This window comes from Periplaneta americana, chromosome 8 (genome assembly GCF_040183065.1).
Source record: "Periplaneta americana isolate PAMFEO1 chromosome 8, P.americana_PAMFEO1_priV1, whole genome shotgun sequence".
In the NCBI taxonomy this organism is placed as follows: domain Eukaryota; kingdom Metazoa; phylum Arthropoda; class Insecta; order Blattodea; family Blattidae; genus Periplaneta; species Periplaneta americana.
Genome location: NC_091124.1, coordinates 116,089,266 through 116,113,149, shown reverse-complemented (window position 1 = coordinate 116,113,149; position 23,884 = coordinate 116,089,266). Strand labels below are relative to the sequence as shown.

The following is a 23,884-nucleotide window of genomic DNA, read 5'->3' as shown; positions in this document are numbered from 1 at the left end:
CAATTTTATTCACTGTACTCTTATATCATTTAAATTTTCGAGGTTTACAATTTTACACAATAATCAAATTATATTCTGATCGATAAGAAGTGTAATCTTATTAACATGAATTGGTGCACTCATTATTTGAGCAGAATATTAAATATAATATGTTTCATATTAATTTATCATTAACTTTTCTTCACCTACATACATTTTTACAGTCTGACTCCACTAACATGTTCTTGACCTAATATTCAATAGTTGTAAGAAATCAGTAAAACAAATTGATAAAAAGTTATTGGTTTTATTAACATACCATGTGAAGAACATTTTTTCCATTTCATATTTTCAGTAAATGATTCTTCTTCACCTTATGATTCACAATCACGCAACATTCTTCCATTTCACAAATCACATCTTCAATGCCTTGATGATAGTACAGCATAAATCAAGCAAACCAATATACTCATTTCCTCCATCTTGCATCCGGAAACTGCAAATCTGCATCACAAAATTGTAGCATTGTCATTGTGTTGTTCAAACCACCATAACTGGTCCTAATGAGACCATATTATTTATTTGTTACTAATTTTAATTTATAATTGCCAACATCTGTAAATCAAGACATATACATTTCTTTTTATATTGCACTACTTACTCCCAGCTTATCGCAGATCACAGCCTTCTGTTTGTCTGTCAATTTGGGATCGAAAACAATCACTTCATGGAGTTGCTCTATGAGCTGGAACATAAAACATACCAATATTTTACTAAGCAATATAAACAAAAATCCATTTGTTTATTCGAAATTTCCTTTTAAACTATGACATTCCATTCCCTTGAGAATTCCTACGAGAACCTCGTAAAACTGACAAAATGAAATGAAGTGACACTCATATAAGAATCTGGTTTATAAGGCATGAGAGTTGAATATAGTACACAGATGGAAATATCCCTATTGGAGCAGAACCATTCTTTTGATTTCAGATAATCTGGTGTGTTCCATGGTAAATGATGAAAGAGCATCCTCACATTTGAACATCCTGCATAAGACTGCAACATTGTAAGGAAATTGAGAGATGCTCTAGAGATGTCCTTTTGTAGCACTTTGGAGCGTCTCAACTACTCTGCAGTGGAAGGGGCAAATCATACATGCTAATATCTAGGTTTGAAATATATTAAGGGAGTGCAAGAAAGACCTTCTAATGATATAAGTCTGCATGTCTTAACCTGAAAAGGACCAACTTGAAGATGGGGCACGCTTTTCTGAACTTAAAGAACCTTAAAGCTTATATTTTGACCTTGTGCATTTGAAAAGTGAACTTAGATTGTTATATTATCTGAAGGAGTTCTCTCAAAAGTCAGTACAAGACATTGCAAATTATATAAAATTACACGAATCACATGTTGTGTACACCCAAGCCATATGTACTGGAAAACTGATATTGTCCCAGATTTAAAAACAGAAGAATTAAGTGTGTATCACGATATAATACTTACTTACTGGCTTTTAAGGAACCCGGAGGTTCATTGCCGCCCTCACATAAGCCCGCCATTGGTCCCTATCGTGAGCAAGATTAATCCAGTCTCTATCATTATATCCCACCTCCCTCAAATCCATTTTAATATTATCTTCCCATCTATGTCTTGGCCTCCCCAAGGTCTTTTTACCTCGGCCTCCCAACTAACACTATATGCATTTCTGGATTTGTCCATATGTGCTACATGCCCTGCCTATCTCAAACGTTTAGATTTAATGTTCCTAATTATGTCAGGTGAAGAACACAATGCATGCAGTTCTGTGTTGTGTAACTTTCTCCATTCTCCTGTAACTTCATCCCCCTTAGCCCCAAATATTTTCCTAAGCACCTTATTCTCAAACACCCTTAACCTATGTTCCTCTCTCAAAGTGAGAGTCCAAGTTTCACAACCATAAAGAACAACCAGTAATATAACTGTTTTATAAATTCTAACTTTCAGATTTTTTGACAGCAGACTGGATGATAAAAGCTTCTCAACTGAATAATAAGAGGCATTTTCCATATTTATTTTGTGATTAATTTCCTCCCGAGTATCACTTATATTCGTCACTGTTGCTCTCAGGTATTTGAATTTTTCCACCTCTTCAAAAGATAAATTTCCAATTTTTATATTTCCATTTCGTGCAATATTCTCGTCACGAGACATAATCATATACTTTGTCTTTTCGGGATTTACTCATCATGATATAATATTAAAATAAATTGAAACTCCCCCTTCAGGAGGTGCCATCTTTCCTGTTGTGTTCGAAAAACATTTCTCTTGTTGTACAATAGATGGTAGAGAAAAATCAATTCCAGTTTTGCTTCCAATTCCATTTCCTCTTTGCTTGCTTCTGATTCACTTCACACGTTTGTGTGCAGTGTAGATTGCATCTATTTTTATTTCTTTAAATCATATAACATTTTGCTTTAATACAACCTATTAACTATTAATAACAGGTGAAGGTTTTGATTTTGAAGCGGAAGACCAAATTTAAAAATGATTACACACAAAAATTCCCATCAAGAAAATGAGGATACACAGAGTTTGAAGCAACATGCCAAACAGAGAATGCAACAGACGCTAATTTTGATACTTCGTTGGTACAACAAAAGAGGGTAGCTTTTTTTGAAAACTGTGCTTCAGAAGAGCAATATTCTGAGCTTTTGCAGTTAGCACAATTTTACTATCTCTTCCAAAGCATAATGCAAATGTAAAAGGAGTGTTTTCATTGATAAATGCACAGTGGACTGATGAGAGGACTAGATTAACTCTCTCATCCATTAAAGCTATTCTTGACGTTCAGTATACAGTAACATAGCCCATGTACGTTGCATTGAATTTTACAAACTTATGTGCAGTGAAAAGAAATCAAAGTATCTTGAACAAATGAAGTCTTGACCCAAAACAATGTAATGTAGAATGCTATCAGTTTAATAGACTGAGTTCGATCTTAATAGTTTAGTTATTTATATATAAAGTGAGGTAATCAGTTTTTACTAGCCGAGGACGAGTTTGCACCCGAGCAATAGTGAGGGATGCAATTAAGTAGTCAGAGACTAGCAAATTCTACTTAAAGCACGAATTGCATATAATATTTTTTCCTCTCCAACATTTTATGTAATAAAAATATATTTCTTCATTTCACATGATTTAATATCAGATCTGTTGGGAAGGTCGTCGAGTTTTGAGTATTCTTTTATTTGTTGCTATGTTACCATTAGATGAAACTGCTTCCCTAGAGAAGCAATGTGACTTATGTCCCGTCATCAATAGCAACCAGCACTATCACAGTAAAATCCATTTACTTCCCTAAAAACGGGCTACTTACGACAGTGGGAGTGGAAAATATAAATTATCTCTTTGATTCATTAATAAAGAAATTTTATTGCTTACAGATTCAGGTATCCCTCGTTATACACAATCTCACTTTATATATTTGCGCTATAATGCAATTTTAAAAAGTTAATTGAAAAAATTGCAACCAGTAGAAATTTTGAAGTCACCCTGTGCAAGGTTATGTGACCTTGTGCGCACGTCACTTTGCCTTGTCAAAAGGCGGCATTGTGCTGTATTTGTCTCATAGAAGCTGTAGAAATAGTAAGCTGCATTGTTGGAGTCTCCTGCAATGCAAACATTATGAGAAAAAGAGGTAACAGTGACCAAAATACTTCCAAGATTAAAAGCAAAGAAAAACCATAACACTGGAAGAAAAATTAAAAGTTATAAAGATGTAAGTTATCTCTCATTGAGGTTCTGGCTGATATGTACATCTATTATCAGGCAGTACATCTCACTTGACGATGTGTCAGAGAAAGAACAATTGTTTGATTATATCTGAAGTCTGATTAGTGTAATATGTAGCTAGTCGGTGATATATGCAATGAAGGGCGAAAAAGAACTGGGCATCCTACTCCATTATCTCCTGGCTTAGTTGTCTCATAAAAAGTGGTACGTTGTTGGTATCGCTTGTAAGGTTCAGACCTGTCTTAGGACAGTTGATTAAACAACAAAGAGGTATGAACGCAATGAGCGCACAGTCGACATAGTCAGAGCTACAGAAATTTCAGAATCAACTTTAAGAACAATAAGAAATCAAGCAGATGAAATGAAAGAAAGTTGTAAAAGTGCGACGAGAATGTCAACAACTAAAATAACACAGATAAGGGCACCAATTATGGAGCAATTGGCCCAATGGATTGAATGTGAAAATCAATGTGCTGTTTCATTATCCACGTTGATTATCCAGGCTGAAGCAAAACGTTTGTTTGATGATTTAAATTCTATAGATCCTGACTGTAAAGTGCAATCTTTCGCTGCAAGTGCTGAGTGGTGTGAACGTTCAAGATGTGACATGAATTCCATAATCTGAAGCAGGCGAGCCTGCGGGAGTTTATGTTGTTGCTGCTGAGAACTTTCCAGAAAAAATACAAAATGTAATTGAATCATTCATTTGTGATACCACATGAGTTACAGAAAGTTCTGAGAAAAATATTTTTTTTTTAAATCCAATGCCACCAGGTTGTCTTTTCGACATTTCTGGTCTTCTCTCCTGGCTGTGGCTTAATTGTAACCCACACAGACATTTTTAATTCACTTTTTAACTTACTGTTAGACACTATTCAACGCAAAATTAGTAAATAAAGTAGACTTTTATCTTAGCCTTGCCATTTGCTGCCCTTACTGTAATTTTCAATGTTCACCATAGTACTATTTCTATAATGTTCCAATCTGTTTTACCTATACTTGCACAGGCAACTAAAAAGTTTGTTTTCTGGCCCAGCAAAGATACTATTAATGCAATACAGCCTACTGTTTTTAAGGATAATTATCCGAACTGTAGAGCTATTATTGACTGCACTGAAGTTAAAACAGAACAACCTCCTGAAATCAGTCAGCGTATATATAGATACTCTTTATTATAAGTCTGCATATACTGCAAAAGTTCTTATTGGAATTGCACCTTGTGGTATGGTAATATTAACTTCCAAATGTTATGGAGATAGAGCCAGTGATAGTTTTATCACAAATGACTGTGGAATTTTGAAACTGATAGAATCAGGAGATCAAATTATAGAAGATAAAGGTTTCCCCGGAATAAAAACTCTATTGGAAGAGAGCAATGCAATTTTGGTAATGTCACCCTTTATGAATGAAGGTCATTAACTCCTGATCAAGTTAATGACACTTATAATATTGGCATTCATACAGTCCTCTCTGTAGATTGAAAACTCAAAAAAGTTTCATATCCATTGTTCAAGAATTAAAACAGAAATTCAATATCCCGAATTTAAAAGAAAACTTACAAATTAAACCAAACCCTTTAACTCTATTAAATATAGAATATAATCTAAATTTAACAGAAGAAATACTGAAATCAAAAGTAAACACTGAAATACTGAAACAATTGTCTTTAGAGACAATTAATATTAGGTACCCTCCACAAAACTGGCTTCATTTATACACCGACGGACCCTTGATCTCCAGAGAACAAGGTGCCGGTGCAGGTGTTACGTGCTGTCTCTTCTCACTTTATAGATCTCTTGGATATGGAACAACAAGTTTTGATGGTGAAATAATTGCAATGAGTGAATGTCTCAAGAATCTTCTATGCCACATCAATCGTCTCTAAACACACACCTTCATCTCAAACAGCAGAAATAACTAAAATGCTCTCTCAATTAATATCACCCAATAAAATAATTGTATTCCAATGGATACCATCCTATTGTGGAATCCTGGGAAACGAGAATGCGGATGTTTTAGCAATGAAGGGCAGCACTGCTACTTACAGACCTGTTACTAAATCGACATATTACTCTGTGAAAAGATTAAATCTACATACTTAGACTTCAACAAACAAAATTTGATAACACAATCCCAAGAGAAAAAATGGAACTCTCTGCATCAAAATCCACAGTTAATTCCCGATTTACCACGAAAATCGTCTGTAGCTGCATTTAGATTGGCAACAGGCCATGATTGTTTGGCTAAACACCTGCATAGAATTGGAATATATCAGTCCCCTAACTGCCCATTGTGCAACTCAAACCAAGAAATGGATTCGGAACACCTCAAAATCTGTGCTTCAGTGGCTGGTCATGATAATGTCTTTAAAAAGTATTGGAATGCAAGAGGTCAAATGACTTTATTGTCAAATGCCTGGCATTAGAAAACAACAACACAACATATTGCTAGTATGCGGATCCATGTTGAACACTGCATTCTAGGAGTGAAAGTGTGTAACACATTTTATATCCTCTTCCCCACTAGTTATAATTACCAACATAAGAATCAAGAAGACCACGACGAATTACTAGGGAAATGGTCAGTTTCCCTAGTACTGCGTTCAGGGGCCTGATTCATAAAAGTAGTAAATTATTCTGTGTTTAATTTCCTCTCGAGTGTCATTTATATTTGTTACTGTTGCTCCAAGATATTTGAATTTTTCCAGCTCTTCGAAGGATAAATCTCCAATTTTTATATTTCCATTTCGTACAAAAGTGTGGCACTTTGGAAAAAAAAATGAATTTCCAATAAATGCAAAAAAAAAAATTCCTAAAAAAAGGTAAACGCATCATGATAATTTAAATGTACAATTTTTATAATCTTCAATATAAATCTCAGTTACAGAGCAAGTTTAATAAACTCCAATGATTACATTGGAAACTGTGGCATTATTTGTAATATTTTCAACTGCTGACATGAGACTACATTCATAACAATAATACTATTTTCTATTTTAACAACTTCACGGATTTCAATATAATTTTAAAGGAAGCCATTACTGAGATATGTAACACATATGCAAAGTCTCAGCAAAATTGGAAACAATGGGTGACATGATCTGGATGAATTGACATGAAATGACCTCAAGTTAAAAAAAATAATATATGTTGTATACTTCAGTTTACTGGCAAACTGGCTAACAAGGGTGTCTTTTTAGATATTACGCTTCTTTTCAGTAATAATTTAAAGTAATTTATAGAATTAAATTATGGTTTAATGAGTTATTAAAAAGCAAGTGATTTTTACTTCATAAAATGGGAACTCATGGACACTTTTTCGAAATCAGCATAAATTTAGAGCTCTGTTTTTTTTTCTGTAAAACTTATGTATTCTCTTACTTATATTGCTTGGTAAAACAAGTGCAATAATGCTAACATCAGTATTACACGTAAAATAAAGCAGAAATGTATGTTTCTGGGTGAAATCTACTACATCTCTGTAACGCAAAAATGTTACATCTTAGGACATTTTTACTATCATTTTCGTGTAAAGGAGAGTCGATTTAGTAAAGATGATCTGATTTTGTCCATGTTACAGACAAAAAGTTGAAATTTGTGGGCTAATGTATTTTAATATACATGTAACAGCAGGAAATACCCATTAAATGAAGAAAAGACAAAATATGGCATTAAACCTTAAATTAGACAACAGAAGCCAAAACAGCCAAAAAAAAAAAAAAGGCATAATAAAAACTGCCCTACCATCCCTAAAATGTACGGAAACATGGTTTTTCTCCATTAAATTTTTTTTTTATATCTATCTGCCAATTAAAAAAGACATTTTGTCTAACTTCCAGGCTGTAGTGATTTATATGTATGTATTATCATACACCAACATAATACTGGAAGTCAGCATTCCAGGCCTCTTTTTTGTATGGTCTCCTGTTGTTTTTTTATGTCTCACAACAAACTGAGGAGATGACTGTCGTTTCTTGTGTCAGGAAATCAACAAGCAGCACTCCTTTCCTAACCCAAAGACAGTCATCATAAATTTCTTGGCAGTCAATGTTTGCCAGAACCTCCTTCCTTTGGCGACTGATATGCCTCTACTAACACACAAAAGATCTCTTGAATGGACACTGAAGTAGTAAACCTAAACTTCATAATCAGTTATAATGTGATCTAGGAATTCTTGTCCCTTGTGATCACTCCAGGAAAGTGAGTGCCCAAGTCATTCTTTTTTACTTGTGGTCATCTGTAAACAACGAAACACACAACTTGTGATATCCTAGTCTGCTACTCACAATTTCTTATAGAAGAATAATTATACGAAATTTTCGGAAGAGGAAGTGAAAGCTCGGTTAACATAAAGCAATTATTTCCGCATATCTCTGCATTCACTTCCTGCACAAGTCTGTCTGCCACAACTGAAGGTTTTCCAAATCACACTTCATCATGAACATTTTTTCGATCACTTTTAAACATCTTGTGTCACTGTTTTACACTTCCTCCAGACATGAATTTTTGTTCATGAATCTTCCAAATCTGATACTGAATCTAAGCAACACTTGTGTTTTTCTCACGAAGAAATCACTTTACTGTGCACACTTCAAGCTTGCAGGGTCCTTGATTATAATGCACATTTTCAGATACACTTGGCTTTGGCTTGGCTATTTGAGGGCTGGACCTAGGACAACTCCATGCACCTAGGCACTCATTGGTCCATTACGTGCCCAATATGCAATGAATGTTCAAGTCAGACAGACGATGTGGGTGGCATTCATGAATCCAATGCTAACTGAAGGGTCATCATGCCTCAGTCCCAATAACCAGACCCCATCCCCATATGAGTACCTGATAAGCCCAGGACCTGTAGCATTGAAGACCCATACTACATGCAAGACTTTTTTAACTACTGTCCATGATATTTGAAATGAGTGAGAAGTTGAGAGTTTTGGTGAAATGAAAGAAGGACTGACTGTATTCTGAGAAAAACCATCCGCAAAGTATATGCTTTTAATCTCAATGAATAAGAAAATGGAAAAGCAGTTGCTATTTCCACTACTCAATATACTTGTTATGAGTATAGACTCTTTAAAGGAATGTCTTGCATGATTTCTGAGGGTGCCTCAACTATGTTTGACAAAAATATTGGGATATGTTTTGAACTAAAGAAATATGTTTTCATCTATCTAATTTGGCATAATGATAACCACAAACTGAAGTTAGCTGTTCAAGGCATTAATAACTTTCAGATATTTATAGGAAAAATTATGCACTATATAATGAATCACATACAAATCAAAGATAATGAAAGGCAACGAATATTGCATGATGGTACAATTTTCACAATTTGCTGGGTTCCTTCCAGTCAAAGAACTCTCAATGTGAATAGGGACATTTTGAGAGTTTGCATTCTAGAGGCTCTTAAAGTAGCAGCCCCACCACTAGACTAGTTATTAATAGCCAGTGACCAATTGGAAAAACATATATTCACTTTTAAGACTCAAGAAGTTAATTGCTGGACAGACAAATTCAATTTGACACCCTGCTACAAGATGAACTGAGTCTATAACAGGCCACATATTTGGATGATGATGATAGTGAATGCATTCTCATTTTCAGGAAGCACAAAATGACATTTAAAAAAAAAGAGTAAAAATATTCTGAATAGTTTATAGAGAATTTGGGAATAATACTGACTTGCTTTGAAAGAATTGGGTGATCTTTCACATGACCTACAAAAGAGAGAAATGATGCTGCCATTGAAAGATAAACTCATCAAAACGACTATCAGAATATTTTAACCCATGCAGCAAATTCTAAGCCATTACACCAAGATAGCTACAAACAGTGCTAAATTAAATAAATTAGATTGCAGAAGCCGTGCTGTCAATTTGAATCTGAATTACTAACCACTCAATTGTTCGTCCCATAGAGGAATGAATATTGATGACAGCTTTCAAAATGACTATAATAATCTGCTTATTCACATGCCTGCATTAAGTGGCCTCAAGGTGAAGAGTTTTACATATTACATAGACAAGAAAGTAGCCTACAAGGTGCTTTTGTGAACTGTTTAGGTTCCAAGATGACAGAAACATTCTCATGACTTTTAGAAAATATATTATTATTATTATTATTATTATTATTATTATTATTATCAGGGCCTGGACAGTTATGTACTAAAAATCAGTAATATATGTACATATATACGTCTTTAAAAATCTTTAAATATGTAATAAAACAATTAAAATACCAAGCAATATGTAACATAATAACACAATTTCCCTACAATTTCCTGAAATATATTGCTGATAAGCTACCTACAGAATCACGTCTAAACACATACCATATTCATTCATTCATTCAGTGTTCTGCCCAAGGGCAGGTCTTTCACTGCAAACCCAGCATTCTTCAGTCTTTCCTATTTTCTGCATTCTTCTTTCTCTCCTCATATGATCCATATATTTTAATTTCGTCTATTATCGATATCCTCTTCTGCCCCGAACTCTTCTCCCATTCACCATTCCTTCCAGTGCATCCTTCAGTAGGCAGTTTCTTCTCAGCCAGTGATCCAAGCAATTCCCTTTTCTCTTTCTGATCAGTTTCAGCATCATTCTTTCTTCACCCACTCTTTCCAACACAATTTCATTTCTTATTCTGTCTGTCCACTTCACACACTCCATTCTTCTTCACATTTACATTTCAAATGCGTCTATTTGTTTCTCTTCATTTCATCGTAATGTCCATGTTTCTGCCCCCATAGAATGCCACACTCCACACAAAGCACTTTACTAGTCTCTTCCTCAGTATGTTTTTCAGAGGTCGGCAGAAGATGCTCCTTTTTTCTATTAAAAGCTTCCTTTGCCATTGCTATTCTCCTTTAGACTTCCTGACTGCAGCCCATGTTACTGCTTATAGTACACCCCAAGTATTTGAAGCTGTCCACTTGCTCTACTGTCTCATTTAGAATTCGCAAGTTTACCTTCTTTACTTTTCTTTCTATGATCTTGCTCTTTGTCTTGTTGGCATTTATCTTCAGTCCAGACTACTCACAGCTGTCATTTAGCTTCAGTAGCATATCCCTAAGTATCATTTCCTCTTCTGCTAACAATGCCATATTATCAGCAAATCTTATACACTTTATCCTTCTTCCTCCTATTATCACTCCTCCCATGTTCTGAAAACAGTTCTTCACTAAATCCTCCAAGTAAATGTTGATAGGATAGAAGCCTCCCCCCCCACATTTCCCATGATTGTTCATGCATACCTGAATTACGCATTTCCACTTAAGCAGATTGGTAGAGGATCATCACACATTTGGGTTCCACATTTTCAGGATCTCACACTCCTCTAGTTTCTTGCATACAGATACAAAGTCGCAGGTGTATGAGGTCAAGATCAACTCCACTGACCTTCTAAAGCAGAGTTTTTCAACATGTGGCACATTGAAGTTATAATTTAAAATCACGTAGCACACTCTTTATAATGTAAACCAGTGGTTCCTAACCAAGGGGATTTTTTTTACAAAAACATGTAAAAAACTATATTTTTTAACACTAGTTCATAGCGATGCTTGTGGCGGAAAAGGTCGCAGTTGGTGTTTTTCTCGGAGTTCTCCCATTTCCCCACAGGCATCCACATTATTCTGTCGACATTTCTCCATTCTGTCACCATTTCATAGCATTTCCCGAATGTCGGCTGGTGACACATGGAAGGTGTTGACCTAGGGATGAGAGGGGATACCTGCTAGGAACCTGGGTATGCAGTGAACCTTAGTGTGGTCAGCCGGTGTGGGTTGGGTATGTGCCTAGCTTGAGGGTCAACACAATAGATCTAATAAGATTGCATTGATGGGTCGTTGTGCTCCCCTCCATTAAATTCAAATTCAATTCAAGGTTGGTACATTATTCTAACCTTTACTGATCTGGCAACCTGGCTGTGCGGTAGTCATTCTATTTTCTGCTGTTCGCACACCTACACTGTGTTTACTGAATGACTTGTGCCATGTTCACTGACAGTTAACTCTTATGGACTTGATAAATTTTTTGCTACTCTTTTCAAATTTATTTTTCCAATTTTTGCTATGACAACCTTTACTATTTTCATCTTCTCATGGCACACCTGATGAAAATAGCTGATCTAAAGGAATGTATCCAGCATGCTCAACATTACACCTGCAATGCTAAGAAAGGTATTTCGTGAAACAGTGTGTCACTGGGAGTTATGTGGAAATGTACTGTGGTGATGCGGAACTTCACTGAGAGAGAACTGTGATGGATTGTGTGTTATTATGCACTAAAGGTTTCATTCAGCGTGTTGGTTCGAATCTAATAAATGTTTTTTCTACAAAAAATGTATCGAAACTTCATAATCACCCTATACAAGGAACATTGAAATAATGAAAGAAAACCCAACACACTATAACACCTTCTATGTGTAGCAATCACTAGTGCGATATCAACAGCTGAATGTGAGTGGTCATTCAGCTCAGTTAATGAAATTGTAACCTCAGAGAAAAGTGCCCTTTTGAGGATTTACGGGATCTCCACTCTTCCTGTTCAACACACTTCATTTGTAAAATCTTCGTTAAAAATCTGAGAGATCAGCAGAAGAACCATGCAGCCATAAAAGAAAAATGGATACAGAATTTCATATCTATGAATCCACACAGAAAATGTAAAAACTTGGGTGAGTACCAGCAGGTCTTAATTTTCATCAGAGCACTGGATATGAATAGATCTATCACTCATAATGTGGACAAATTATTATATAAATTATTTTGTAATTATTAATATAAGAATAGTCCTAAGACTCATCTCAATGCAAACATGGCTCTTACCTGAGCAACGCAATAGCCTTCCTGCATTAACTTATCGACAAATTCTGTTAATTTCTCGTAGTCACAAAGGTGACAAACCTCCACCATGCCATTCACCCACTCAATAGGTACAACCTGCAACAAAAGAATATAAAACAGCTAGTATTTTCACCACTATACAATTTAAACAGTGGTCAGTAATAATTATACTTTGTGTAAAAATGTAAATTGTGTTTTATTTAACAACGCGGTTATATCAGCATCACTGTTGTGCTGGAATTTTGTCCTGCAGGAGTTCTTTTACGTGCCAGTAAATCTACTGACATGAGCCTGTCGCATTTAAGCATACTTAAATGCCATCATCCTGGGCCGGGATCGAACCTGTAACCTCGGACATAGAAGGCCAGCATTCTACCGACTGTACCACCCAGGCTGAATTATACTTTGTGTATTGCTCACAAACATTTTTATTTTCTGTACTATATCATAATATTAAACAATGGATAGAGTCATGGAAATTTCGCAATTGCTATAATGCGATAAAAATAAGAAGTGTGCCTTTTGCTCCTTTTTCCAGTTTTCTTTATGTCATCACAATAACTGCAATTCTTTGAAACCAGTTTCATTATTGCGAATTAATGCTATAAATAGGTACTACTGTGATAAATTGTTTTTCAGTAAAATACGAGTGATGTCACAGAATGAGTAATAATTTTTTAATTTCAATTTGAATAAATTTTTCTGATTTTGTTCTGTTCTACAGGACATAACTGGGAACTTGGCTTTTGTAGTCTGATATACCGTGAATCACACATGTACAAAATTGGTCTTTGCTTTCGTCTGCTACAAAGCACATGGACCAGATAGTATAACTTTGATGCTCTAGCATGAACATGAGTATCATTCCCAAACAGAGGTGAAGGGAAGAACCAGCTGTCTGTAATATTGCGATTGTTGATTTTTAAATTGCAACAATTGCCGGTAGCCATTAAATTTAAAGACGAATGTTCACTTCATTCAGCATTATACTGTTATAGCAAATGGGTTGTCCTAAATGTATAATTATGCACATGCAATCAAAGGTGTAAAGGAACATACATTTTGACAGTACCTTTTTAATGTATGACATGTGTAATACATGACTTCAGAATAGGGTAACCAGATTCTGATAAACTAAAAGCAGTACACACAAGATGGTAATATAATAGTCAACCCGACACTAAATTTCTTCAATAAAAAGACATAATGAATGGTGCAGTTTTAAAAGTAATTACGCCTATTGAAAGAATCTGATACTTTCCAAACTACAGAATCAGTAAAAACAACAATTGAAATTAAAAATATGATTAAAATTTTAACACATTAGATAAATATAGTTTGAAGCAAATTTTATTACCAACATCTCATACATACCGTAATTAGGATTTCAATAATTACAAATTAACCAGCAATTCATTATAATTACATCTAATTCCTTGTGATTTTAATAGGTCTGTATTTTTGGTTTGAGTGTATTGTATTTTCCAGAACTAAATCATAGAATTCACTACAGGTACAATTGAAATAATATTTTTTATTATTATTAGATGTTTAGGAGTTTGTTTTTAATTATTGAGATTTCTCAGCAATCCACATATTATTCATTACTGAGAAAACTCTCTCAGAGAGTACATTTGTGGCTGGAAGGCACAAACTGAACTCTACGATATGAAGTACCTGCGAAAAGGGAATGCATTTTGCTTGAAAATATTTGAATAATTTAACCCATTTTAAATTTACTCTCATCTGAGAAGTGTTCCAACCTTTAAGCCTTTTCAGGAGTGACACAGGCCTGTACCTGTACATTTGAAATTTCGTAAAAGAGATATGAATCATTTAGTCGTTTTCTTAAACATTTATAGAGAAAGTTTAAGCTATTTTCCATGCTATCCCATTCAATCACTGAATTTAGTCTCATCCAATCCAAGGCACTCATTTAACTAGACCTAAATGGAGAAGACCACTGCTTAATATCGATAGGTCGTCGCAGAACATCTAAAAACCACTTACATTAAAAATGCATTTACCTAATGGAAAGGTAGAACCAGGATGCAAAAGAGCATAAGCGAGTCTTTAATGTACAAGTACAATGAGAAAGCAAGAAGTACATTTTATCTTAACCTTGTCACACTATTAAAAGAGTGAAAACCTTTCCTGTCAGATAAAAATTTCTCTTTTGCCTTGGCCCGGAAATTCTCCAGATTTGAACCCAATCAAGAATTTCTGGAAATTGGTGAGAGTATGCCAGGAGGATTTTATTAAAGGAAAAGAGGCAGCCATAAAATTTAAGAACTTCACACGAGCTTAAATAAACAGTAGGTAAAAATTATGGTAAATTATGTTTTATTTAACATGCAACTGCCGAGGTTATATTAGCATCACCGGTGTGCCAGAATTTTGTCCCGCAGTTCTTTTACATGCCAGTAAATATACTCACATAAGCTTGTCACATTTAAGCACTCTACCGAATGCGCCACACAGGCCAACTAAACAGTAGGTACTCTCTCATTTTGTAATATGTATAATTTATAATAATGTGTTCCAATATTAGCAATCGAGAACTCAGCTGAACATTTTTGACAGTGAATGTCACTGTCCATTGTAAAGAGACAGTAATTCTGGATTAAAGACATATTTCTTTTGAGGAGGCATTTCCTCAAACCAATGTTAAAATTAAAGAAAAGAGTAAGATGCAAAAACAGTTTAAGTATCATTTTAATTTAATTCTTATATGCTGCTTTAACTTAACAAGACATATCACGCAATACATAAATAATTATTACAGTTTACATAGCATTACTGTATCACAATTAATTTAAATATGTATATGTATATGTTGATCTATGTTGAGCTAATGATGCATTATTTAGAACTGTTGATAAGCCTGTTGATATATGGAATTGATCTCGTTGGAGGTGATGTAATGAGCATTCAAAAGTTATGTGACATACAGAGATCCTAGGATGGCAGCTGGTACATAATGGAGGAAGAGTTGTGTCTATCAGATAAGATGTGTCATTTTGGTGTGGCCAACTCGTAATCTGGTGATTATAATTATTGATCTTGACCTTTGAGTATTGCACCGACTTTTAAACTTCAGCAGTAATTTATACTTCACTTCACACTATCTATACAAACAATGCTGTCTACAATTATCGACTACAAAGAACAATCATAAAAATGGAGAGACAGTTACACATTGTCAACTAAACAGATGTTTATTCTCAACAACTGAAAAATATAAGTCATAAAATTAGACTTGCTATTGTTACAGTAATATGCGGAAAAGAAGAAAGAAACAGAAAATACATATTATAAGATTGAGACATTAAAGTAGTATATTTCGCAGGATATGTAAGGAAGAAAGGACATTTCTATATTTGAGGCCTTGCAAACCCAAAGGAGCTAAGTGACAAATTTTTGAAAACTGTGTTTTGTACACCTAAGTAATCTATGAACCAGCGCCAATGCACAGCTAAAAGAGTTATGTTCTTAACCAGTTTCTAGTAGTTCCAACAATGACCAAAAAATGACACAGGATTTATGTCAAGACCCCTTTGCAATTCTAAAGGAGCTATGTAGCATTCTCCTTGTGCAGCTGATTCTATTCAGTGGAAGGCGGACTAATGACTGTTTTGTTGTATTTTTGGCGTACATTTTGATAATAATGATCCCGGTCAGGCAAGGTCAGACATAATTTCATATTATATTTATTTGATATGTCTTTATTTTATATTCCAAATATATTATATCTACTGGTTCATTGATCCATATTCAAGATACTTCAGATGCTGTCATGTGTCTCTGGTGGAGGAAATCAGATGGCATCATGTTTACTGCATGCACTCAACGGATTTCATCACGTCCAAGAAGAAGATGGTGATTTGGAGTGACAACTGTTGCGGTCAGTTTAAAAACCGCATGATGATATTTCTGTACCTTTATCTCATTGCCATGGGAATGATTGATAAGATGGAACACAAATATCTCATGGTAGGTCACAGTTTTGGTTCTGCAGATTGTGATTTCGCTTTAATAGAACAACGTTGGAAGATTACAAGTAACAATCAACACGTTGCTACAGCTATTGAAGAAGCGAGACCATTTAGACCATTCAAGACTTTTTGCACGGGAGGAAAATTCTTTGACATCGATGAAGCAGCATCTCTGACAATCAACACATCTAAATTGAAAATCTCTAAGACTACTTGGATTACAGTAGAGAAATCAGCACTGGGTGTTGTGGAAATTGGAGAGAGTTTCAATCAAATATCTGATTTCAAGTCGTACAAAGTTCTGAAGCCAGGAGTCACAATGGAAAACATCGCCAAGATACAAATTCAAGCCCTTCCGGCAACAGCTGCTCTGTCTGCTATGAAGAAAGAAAACATACGGAAAATGCTTCCTTACATAGACCAAGAAAATCGAGAATTTTTTCCGCACCTTTTCACCTAAGTTGAAGGTTCTACCAAGGTTTGTATGCCTACTGCCATCAATGTTCATGACCTAAGAACATTAATACAGGGTTGTTTCCAAACTCTGATATCTACCCCTCTCAAGAAGGCTCGATTTTCTTGGGCGTTGCTACTGTGATACACCATTCACTCTAATTATGAAATCACTCACTACTGGTCTGTCACCTCGTGCCACAGTTCAGCTGTCGTGTGAGTCCTGACGCACATCGTGTTATTCAAATTCGTTATCAGAGATCGTGAACAATCCTGTAGCACTGATATCATTAATTTTTCTTTATTTTTCACTTTTTTCTAATATCAGCCAAACTTTCATCTGCATAATTTCGAAAGATAGCACGGTACTTAGCTCTGTTCAATATAAATATCAGGTTGCACTTAGCTTCTTTCCAAATATCTCAATTTAAAATATTTTTTGTGAAGTGTATGAGTAATTATAATCTAAAAAAACACATGCAGTCAATAAAGCATGATTCAAAGTACGTTAATAATTTTTTGCTACATGTTATATTAAAACCCTGAAGCATGAATCAGTTTTTACTTATTTCCCAAAAAAAAAAAAAACAATTTTGTCACTTAGCTCTTTTGTGTTTGCAAGGCCTCATTTACTTCATGTATTCGCATTCTGAAGGATCACACATTAAAAAAAAAGTACTGTACTGCAAAACTCAGTACAGATAGTTACCCTACCTCAGAAAAACATTGAATGGAGTATGGCATAATAAATATAGTCATGAGCTCTGTCAAAGGTATAAAGAGCAAGATATAGTTAAAATAATTAAGGCAGCAAGGTGGCTTGGATATTTATGGAGAACAGAGGAAACCAACCCCAGTAGGAAACTAACTTTCAGTAATCCTGAAGGAACGAGAAGAAGAGGCAGGCCAAGGGTCAAATGGCTGGGTAGTGTGAAACAAGATCTGTGATCTCTGGGTAGAATAACATGGAGAAAGGAAGCTAAGGATAGAGATCAATGAAAGCGAGTGGTGAAGGTCATGGCTTCAAGCAGGCTGCAGTACTGAAGAAGAAGAAGAAGAAGAAGAAGAAGAAGAAGAAGAAGGAAAACATGTTAAAATTACATCCCACATTAAAAAAGGTTTTTTTTTTGGCATCACAACTGAAAATACAGAAATTTAACTATATGTAGTAGACTTGTGCTAATCTGGCCGTTCCTTGCACAGAAGGGTGTCAGATTACTGAGAGTGTTTTAAAATGTCATTAAATTTAATGTTATATGTTGCGCTAACCACCCCACTTACACTTCTAAATCAAAACCAGAATATTCCACACATGGTCGGTGCATGTATATGTAAGTGTATACATGTATAAATAAAACAGTATACAGCAGTGGTATTCAATCTTTTTTGCTAGTGTACCCCCAAAATACCTTCGTATACCCAAACATTGCATTGCCATTCTCTTTACATATTATGAAATAACAAAAGACTATGACTGATGTCGTATACAAAATAAAATTATTATTATTATTATTACAGATATGGTAGTTATTGATGCAATAAAAATAGTAATGAATTATGTAAAATGTTACTGAAGCAAAGAAAAACAAGAGTTGATATTTTGAAAGAAAATATGTAAACTGCAATAATTATTTATCAATAAGTATAATTCGGGTAAAATAAATATGTCAGCATTTTTACATATTTAATCAGTGGGATGCTGCAGATTTCCCAGAAAACTATTATATTACAGTAGAAGTGATAGGAAGCACACTAGGAGGAGGCTGGATTAACGAGAGTCTAGTGTATTGTTAACACTGATCAGGTTTGTCCACTGCCAATTATATATCTTATTTTCATTTACCTTTCTTAAATGCATAAAATAGCTAAACAGGTTTTAGCTAATAAATGCTATTTATTCAAATAACTAATATTATAAAATGCTATTTCTAACAATATTTTTGCTATAAACACAAAAAATAATGCTATAATTTCGTACCTCTAACAATAGATGAGTGGTGTGTGAGTAACCACTGCAGAAAAAAAAAATCATGAAGATTCTTAAAAAAAATGACAATTTCAACTGCAACTGAACTTTCATCAGTTTATTTCCCACGAAACTCCTTTAAAAGAAGTGCATTACAATATTTTGTGCGAGATCATGCGTATTTGCTTGGTTTCCGCACAAAACCAATCCGCGGTAAGTCTAAAATTCCACATTCAGTATTCCCAACCTAACACACATAACAATTTCCCTCTTCTTACCGCTTAAGTGACATATTGATTTCACTGCTTTAGGCTTTTAACATATTATTTTTAGAGACGTTCAATATAGTAATAATTATAAATTGGAAACTTACCACTGCAATTTCACCTAAACTGCACTGTTAATTATTGTTTTTAAATATATGCAAAAATTAAGTAAACTCTACAACTCCACTAAAATTACTGCATTCGTGATGCATGTAACATTAAGGAAGCCGTTTGTTTTAAGTTCGCATTTATAGACTGGGGGGGGGGGGGAAATGTATATCACGGCCTGCTAGAGTATAGTAAACACAGAAAACATTTTAAAGCAACAATGTTGAAGATAGATATTTTTGTTTTGCAAATTTGCCGTCATTGAACAGAAACCAAGATGGAGATTTCATTGCAACTAATTAGAAATTCCTCTTTCAGGTATGTAATAAACGATCTTCGCAAAAAATAATGTACGATACACAAGCGGTATGTTTTCTTTCAATTCTCGGAAATTAAAAAAGGTCAACTACGTTTCGCTTTTTCAAACTTTTCCTCGAACATGAAAACTTCAACATACCACTCTTGTAACACATATTACTATTATGACTATGTAATTCCACATCTCAAATAAAATAACTGCCACCAGCATAGCTTAGACAGTAAGGCATTTGTCTGCTGATAAGGAGTTGTGCTTGGGTGTGAGTTCGATTCCCGCTTAGGTTGATTACCTGGTTGGATTTTTTCAGAGACTTTTCCCAACCATAAGGTGAATGTCAAGTAATCTATGGCGAATCCTTTGCCTCATCTCGCTATCACCAATTCCACCAACACTAAATAACCCTGTAGTTAATATTTTTGTTTAATCAACTGTCCAAAGACAGGTCTGAACCTTACAAGTGATACTAAGACGACACCACTTATAAGGCAACAGGCCAGGAGATAATGGGGTAGAATAGCCAGTTCTTTACCCCTCCATTGCACACATCACCGACTAACTACATATTACACTAGTCAGATTTCAGATGTATACAAACAATAATAGTTCTTCTGACATATATCATCAAGTGAGATGTACTTCCTGATAATAGAGGTACATATCAGCCAGAACCTCAATCAGCATTATTAAATAACCAAGCCAAAAACTTGAATAAAAAATACATAATTGTGCATCTGAAGAAACAAACTTTATAAAATCTGTATTACTTTGTGTACCTTATGCATACAAAATTCGAATATGAACTGTAAGTTTACCATAACCAATATTTTATTGCTAATGGAAACAGCAAGATAACTTTTAACAACCCTTTTAAACAACAGAAGCTAATCAACAGATAAGAAGATAATTATCCTTTATTTGAAGTTCCTTGTTAACTAAAAAGCTATTCAGAGATCTTATGCTGTAACTGTAATTTGTTCTTTGATGTCCCTTTTAAACTTCAGAGACTATTCACACATAATAATATGATAACTGTGATTATTATTATTATTATTATTATTATTATTATTATTATTATTATTTAACATACCTTTTAAGCAAGATGGCTAGTTAAGGTTGTAGCAAGTTTGTGTTACAGCCAAAAAATTTTATAAGCCATAAACTGCATAAAATAGGAGTTAAAGTAATTTAGTTTTGTTTACTAGATCACTGAATCGTTTGCAGGAGCATAACTGTTTATTTGCTGAAGTGAACAAATGTACTTCTTATGAGAACAGAGTGGATCTTAGGATTCTTCCTGGGGCAAAAGAATGAGTGGGGTTTCTCTAGCACAGCCTGAAAGTTGTTAGTAAACGAAATTCTAAGTTCTCAACATATATGTAGCTATCAGCCAGGTGGCGGCGATTGAAACAACACCCTTGCTCGCTCTTGTCTGATGAGAGAAACACATTTTCCTTCACTTTATGTTGGTGGTGTAATCATCTTACTTCAACTATTTTCTTTATGATTGTAACTGTGTTGGGGTTCATTTGCTTGAGTATTCACTTACAACTAGCGAGTGTGAATATTTAATTAGGCCTAATGGTAACTATTGTGTTGTGCGACATAATGTTTGAAAGTGGCTTTCGTATTTTAGTTAACAAAGATGAATACTGCAAATTTGTTTACTAGAACAGACGCTTTCAGCATGCACTTTGGAAGAAAAATCTTAGATTTATTGACTTGACAGACCAATTCTAGTCCCTAAAATTTCAGAATGTGTTAGAACAGTCTTTGTTTGAACACATTCTGAAATTTCAGGGAATAGAATTGGTCTGTCAAGTCAATTGGACACTTGCATCAATGTCGGTTAGTGTAACCACAGTTAAAATTGCTACCTATTCCTTGGTTAAGCATTTTTATGGTGCATAGAATTCGGTTAGGATTAAAACAGAAGGTTAACTGCGGTAATCTCTAACTGCCCATATTAGAGCAGTTAAAGGAGATAATAAGTGATTAGCAGGCCTAGTAAAACAAAATGGCGGCCAGATCTAAAGCTAATTTCGAAGACTATTAGTATTGTACTTGGATAGGGATAATAGTGAGCATGAAGTTTTATTAATGGAAAGAGAATTCTTACGAGGAATTAGGTGACAGAAAATTTCAGAAGGGATTTTGTTTATCAAAATCTACTGTGCCATTTCTGCTGCAACAAATGGATCACTTAGAATAACCCACAAACAGTCCTATTTCTCCCATCAATCAGCTGTTTACATTACAATTCTATACAACTGATATTTTCCGTAAACTCTAATATCTCTGTTCCTACATCACAGGTTGAATGAAGAGAGGTTATGGATGGATCTTAGGATATTGCACACTTTCCTGGTATAATTGGAGCTCGGGATTATAGGCTAGACACATTCCTACTGATCTTCATCTTCTTCTACTACTGGTACACAGAAATTACATTTTAACCAAGGTTAGGCCTACTTTTTTTAACTGTGGTTTCGTAACCCATGATTTCCAGCCTCCGTGACTTTTCACTAATTCTCTTTCGATTGCATATCCGAGAATAATGGATAGATAGATAGCTTTATTGATATTGTTCACAAAAGTACAAAACTTAATAATTTAACAAGAGATCTATATACAAATGTAGTTCTACATAATAAATATACAATTTCCTAAACTAATTAATCTATCACACATCTCAATAATTTATTGGTTCAAACTTGCACTTACGTCTTGTTTTAGTGCATGTTTAAACCAATCGTGATAACCCTTAAGACTTTAAACCTTAATTATTTGCTCCTTTTCAAAAATCTAATTGTAATATTTAGGTCTTATTTTACATAATAATTTATTATTCCAATTAGATGATCAGATGTCGACATACTGTAAGTCATGAACCTGAAATAGCTGAATCGGTACATTCCATATGTAGGTTAATCTTTCTTTTTTACAATATTTTCATGTCAGCAGAAACGTTTGCGTAATTTCTACGAAGACTACCGCATGCCTGCTTAAAAACAAGCTTGACAAATTGCTTACATAATCAACCTCAATTTAGTTTCATCATTATGTCGCATGTACTCATTATCGATTCATTTCAATTATGATTTCTATTATGATCTAATAAATTTATTATAAATGCATTCTTACTGAAATTAAAATATATTAGTTAACCAATTTATAAAGTCAAATTTTCTTCTGAACTTTTACTAATTAATATAACTATCGGAATACCTTAATAAAAAAAAAACCTTGACGTAATTCTATCTTATTTTCAAAACCTGTCTTCTTACCTTATTTAATTAATAATAAGTTTTTCTGATTTTAGGAAAATTTAATCTTTGCTGATGCCTATCTCTTAGTAGGTAGTTTCGTTCAGTATCTATAGTTTTGATTGAATCTACTTTATTTCTGTTAGAGTTTCTATTTGTCATTTTACCTCTTATTAACTGTTCGTCACCTGCTTCTACTTCATCGGTCGGTATCGCACAGCTCCTCCAAATTGTAGCACTTCCTCTCGCGCACCCCGGACTACCAACGGCATGTGGCATTCTTATTAATTGGTCTTCACTTGCGCTGACTTTGCCGGTTGATCCACAATCGCTTCTCCTTGATGTATTTTCACTTGCGCGCCTCGGACTACCCTCACTGGTCGTTCTCTCAGTCTGTGCCCCAGCTCCCCAAACAGCATCTTCACTGGTTCCAGCTTCTTCTTCCATACAAGGTTTTCCTTCTTCACTCTTCTTTCTTCTAAAGGTTTCGTAACCCATGATTACTACATTTTTAACCAATGTTGATACATGTGGCCATACATCGTTAAATAGAAATTTAAATCCAGACCAGGGGTGTACACATGGGGGAGGGGTGTTACCGGGTTTGATATCTCCCCTCTCCTTTAACTTAAAAAAAATGACATATTTAGATTTGAGTATTTTTTTGTCCATAATCGTTTTCCCTTCTCTAATTTTTCACTGTCAGAGTAATAAAATCTACATCGACATAAGGCATAGTCCTCCCATGCATTCTTCAATATAATCCCTGTGCTTGGTGCTGCTGCATGTTCGAATTATAAGAATGCTATCTTTATTAAAGAGGGACCTACTGCCTACCTATCATATACAAATAACTGTTGACCAAATATATATATATATATATATATATATATATATATATAATGTTAATGTTATGTTTT

At 34.5% G+C, this 23,884-nt stretch overlaps 1 protein-coding gene across 3 annotated transcripts in view; it reads right to left on the bottom strand.

Annotated features, from left to right (window-relative positions):
- The window catches only part of LOC138704976 (replication factor C subunit 4), a 77,374-nt gene that overhangs the window by 13,330 nt on the left and 40,160 nt on the right, over positions 1 to 23,884 (bottom strand). For 2 of the 3 annotated variants that reach the window (XM_069833476.1, XM_069833475.1), the window contains 3 exons: positions 12,577 to 12,690; positions 641 to 724; positions 271 to 483 (listed from right to left, as the gene is read on the bottom strand). In XM_069833476.1, the coding sequence (XP_069689577.1) occupies positions 394 to 483; positions 641 to 724; positions 12,577 to 12,690 (288 nt within the window). In that variant the 3' untranslated portion in view covers positions 271 to 393. Of the gene's footprint in view, positions 1 to 270; positions 484 to 640; positions 725 to 12,576; positions 12,691 to 23,884 lie in introns of those variants that run through there. The other variant, XR_011333518.1, reaches the window with a different exon arrangement.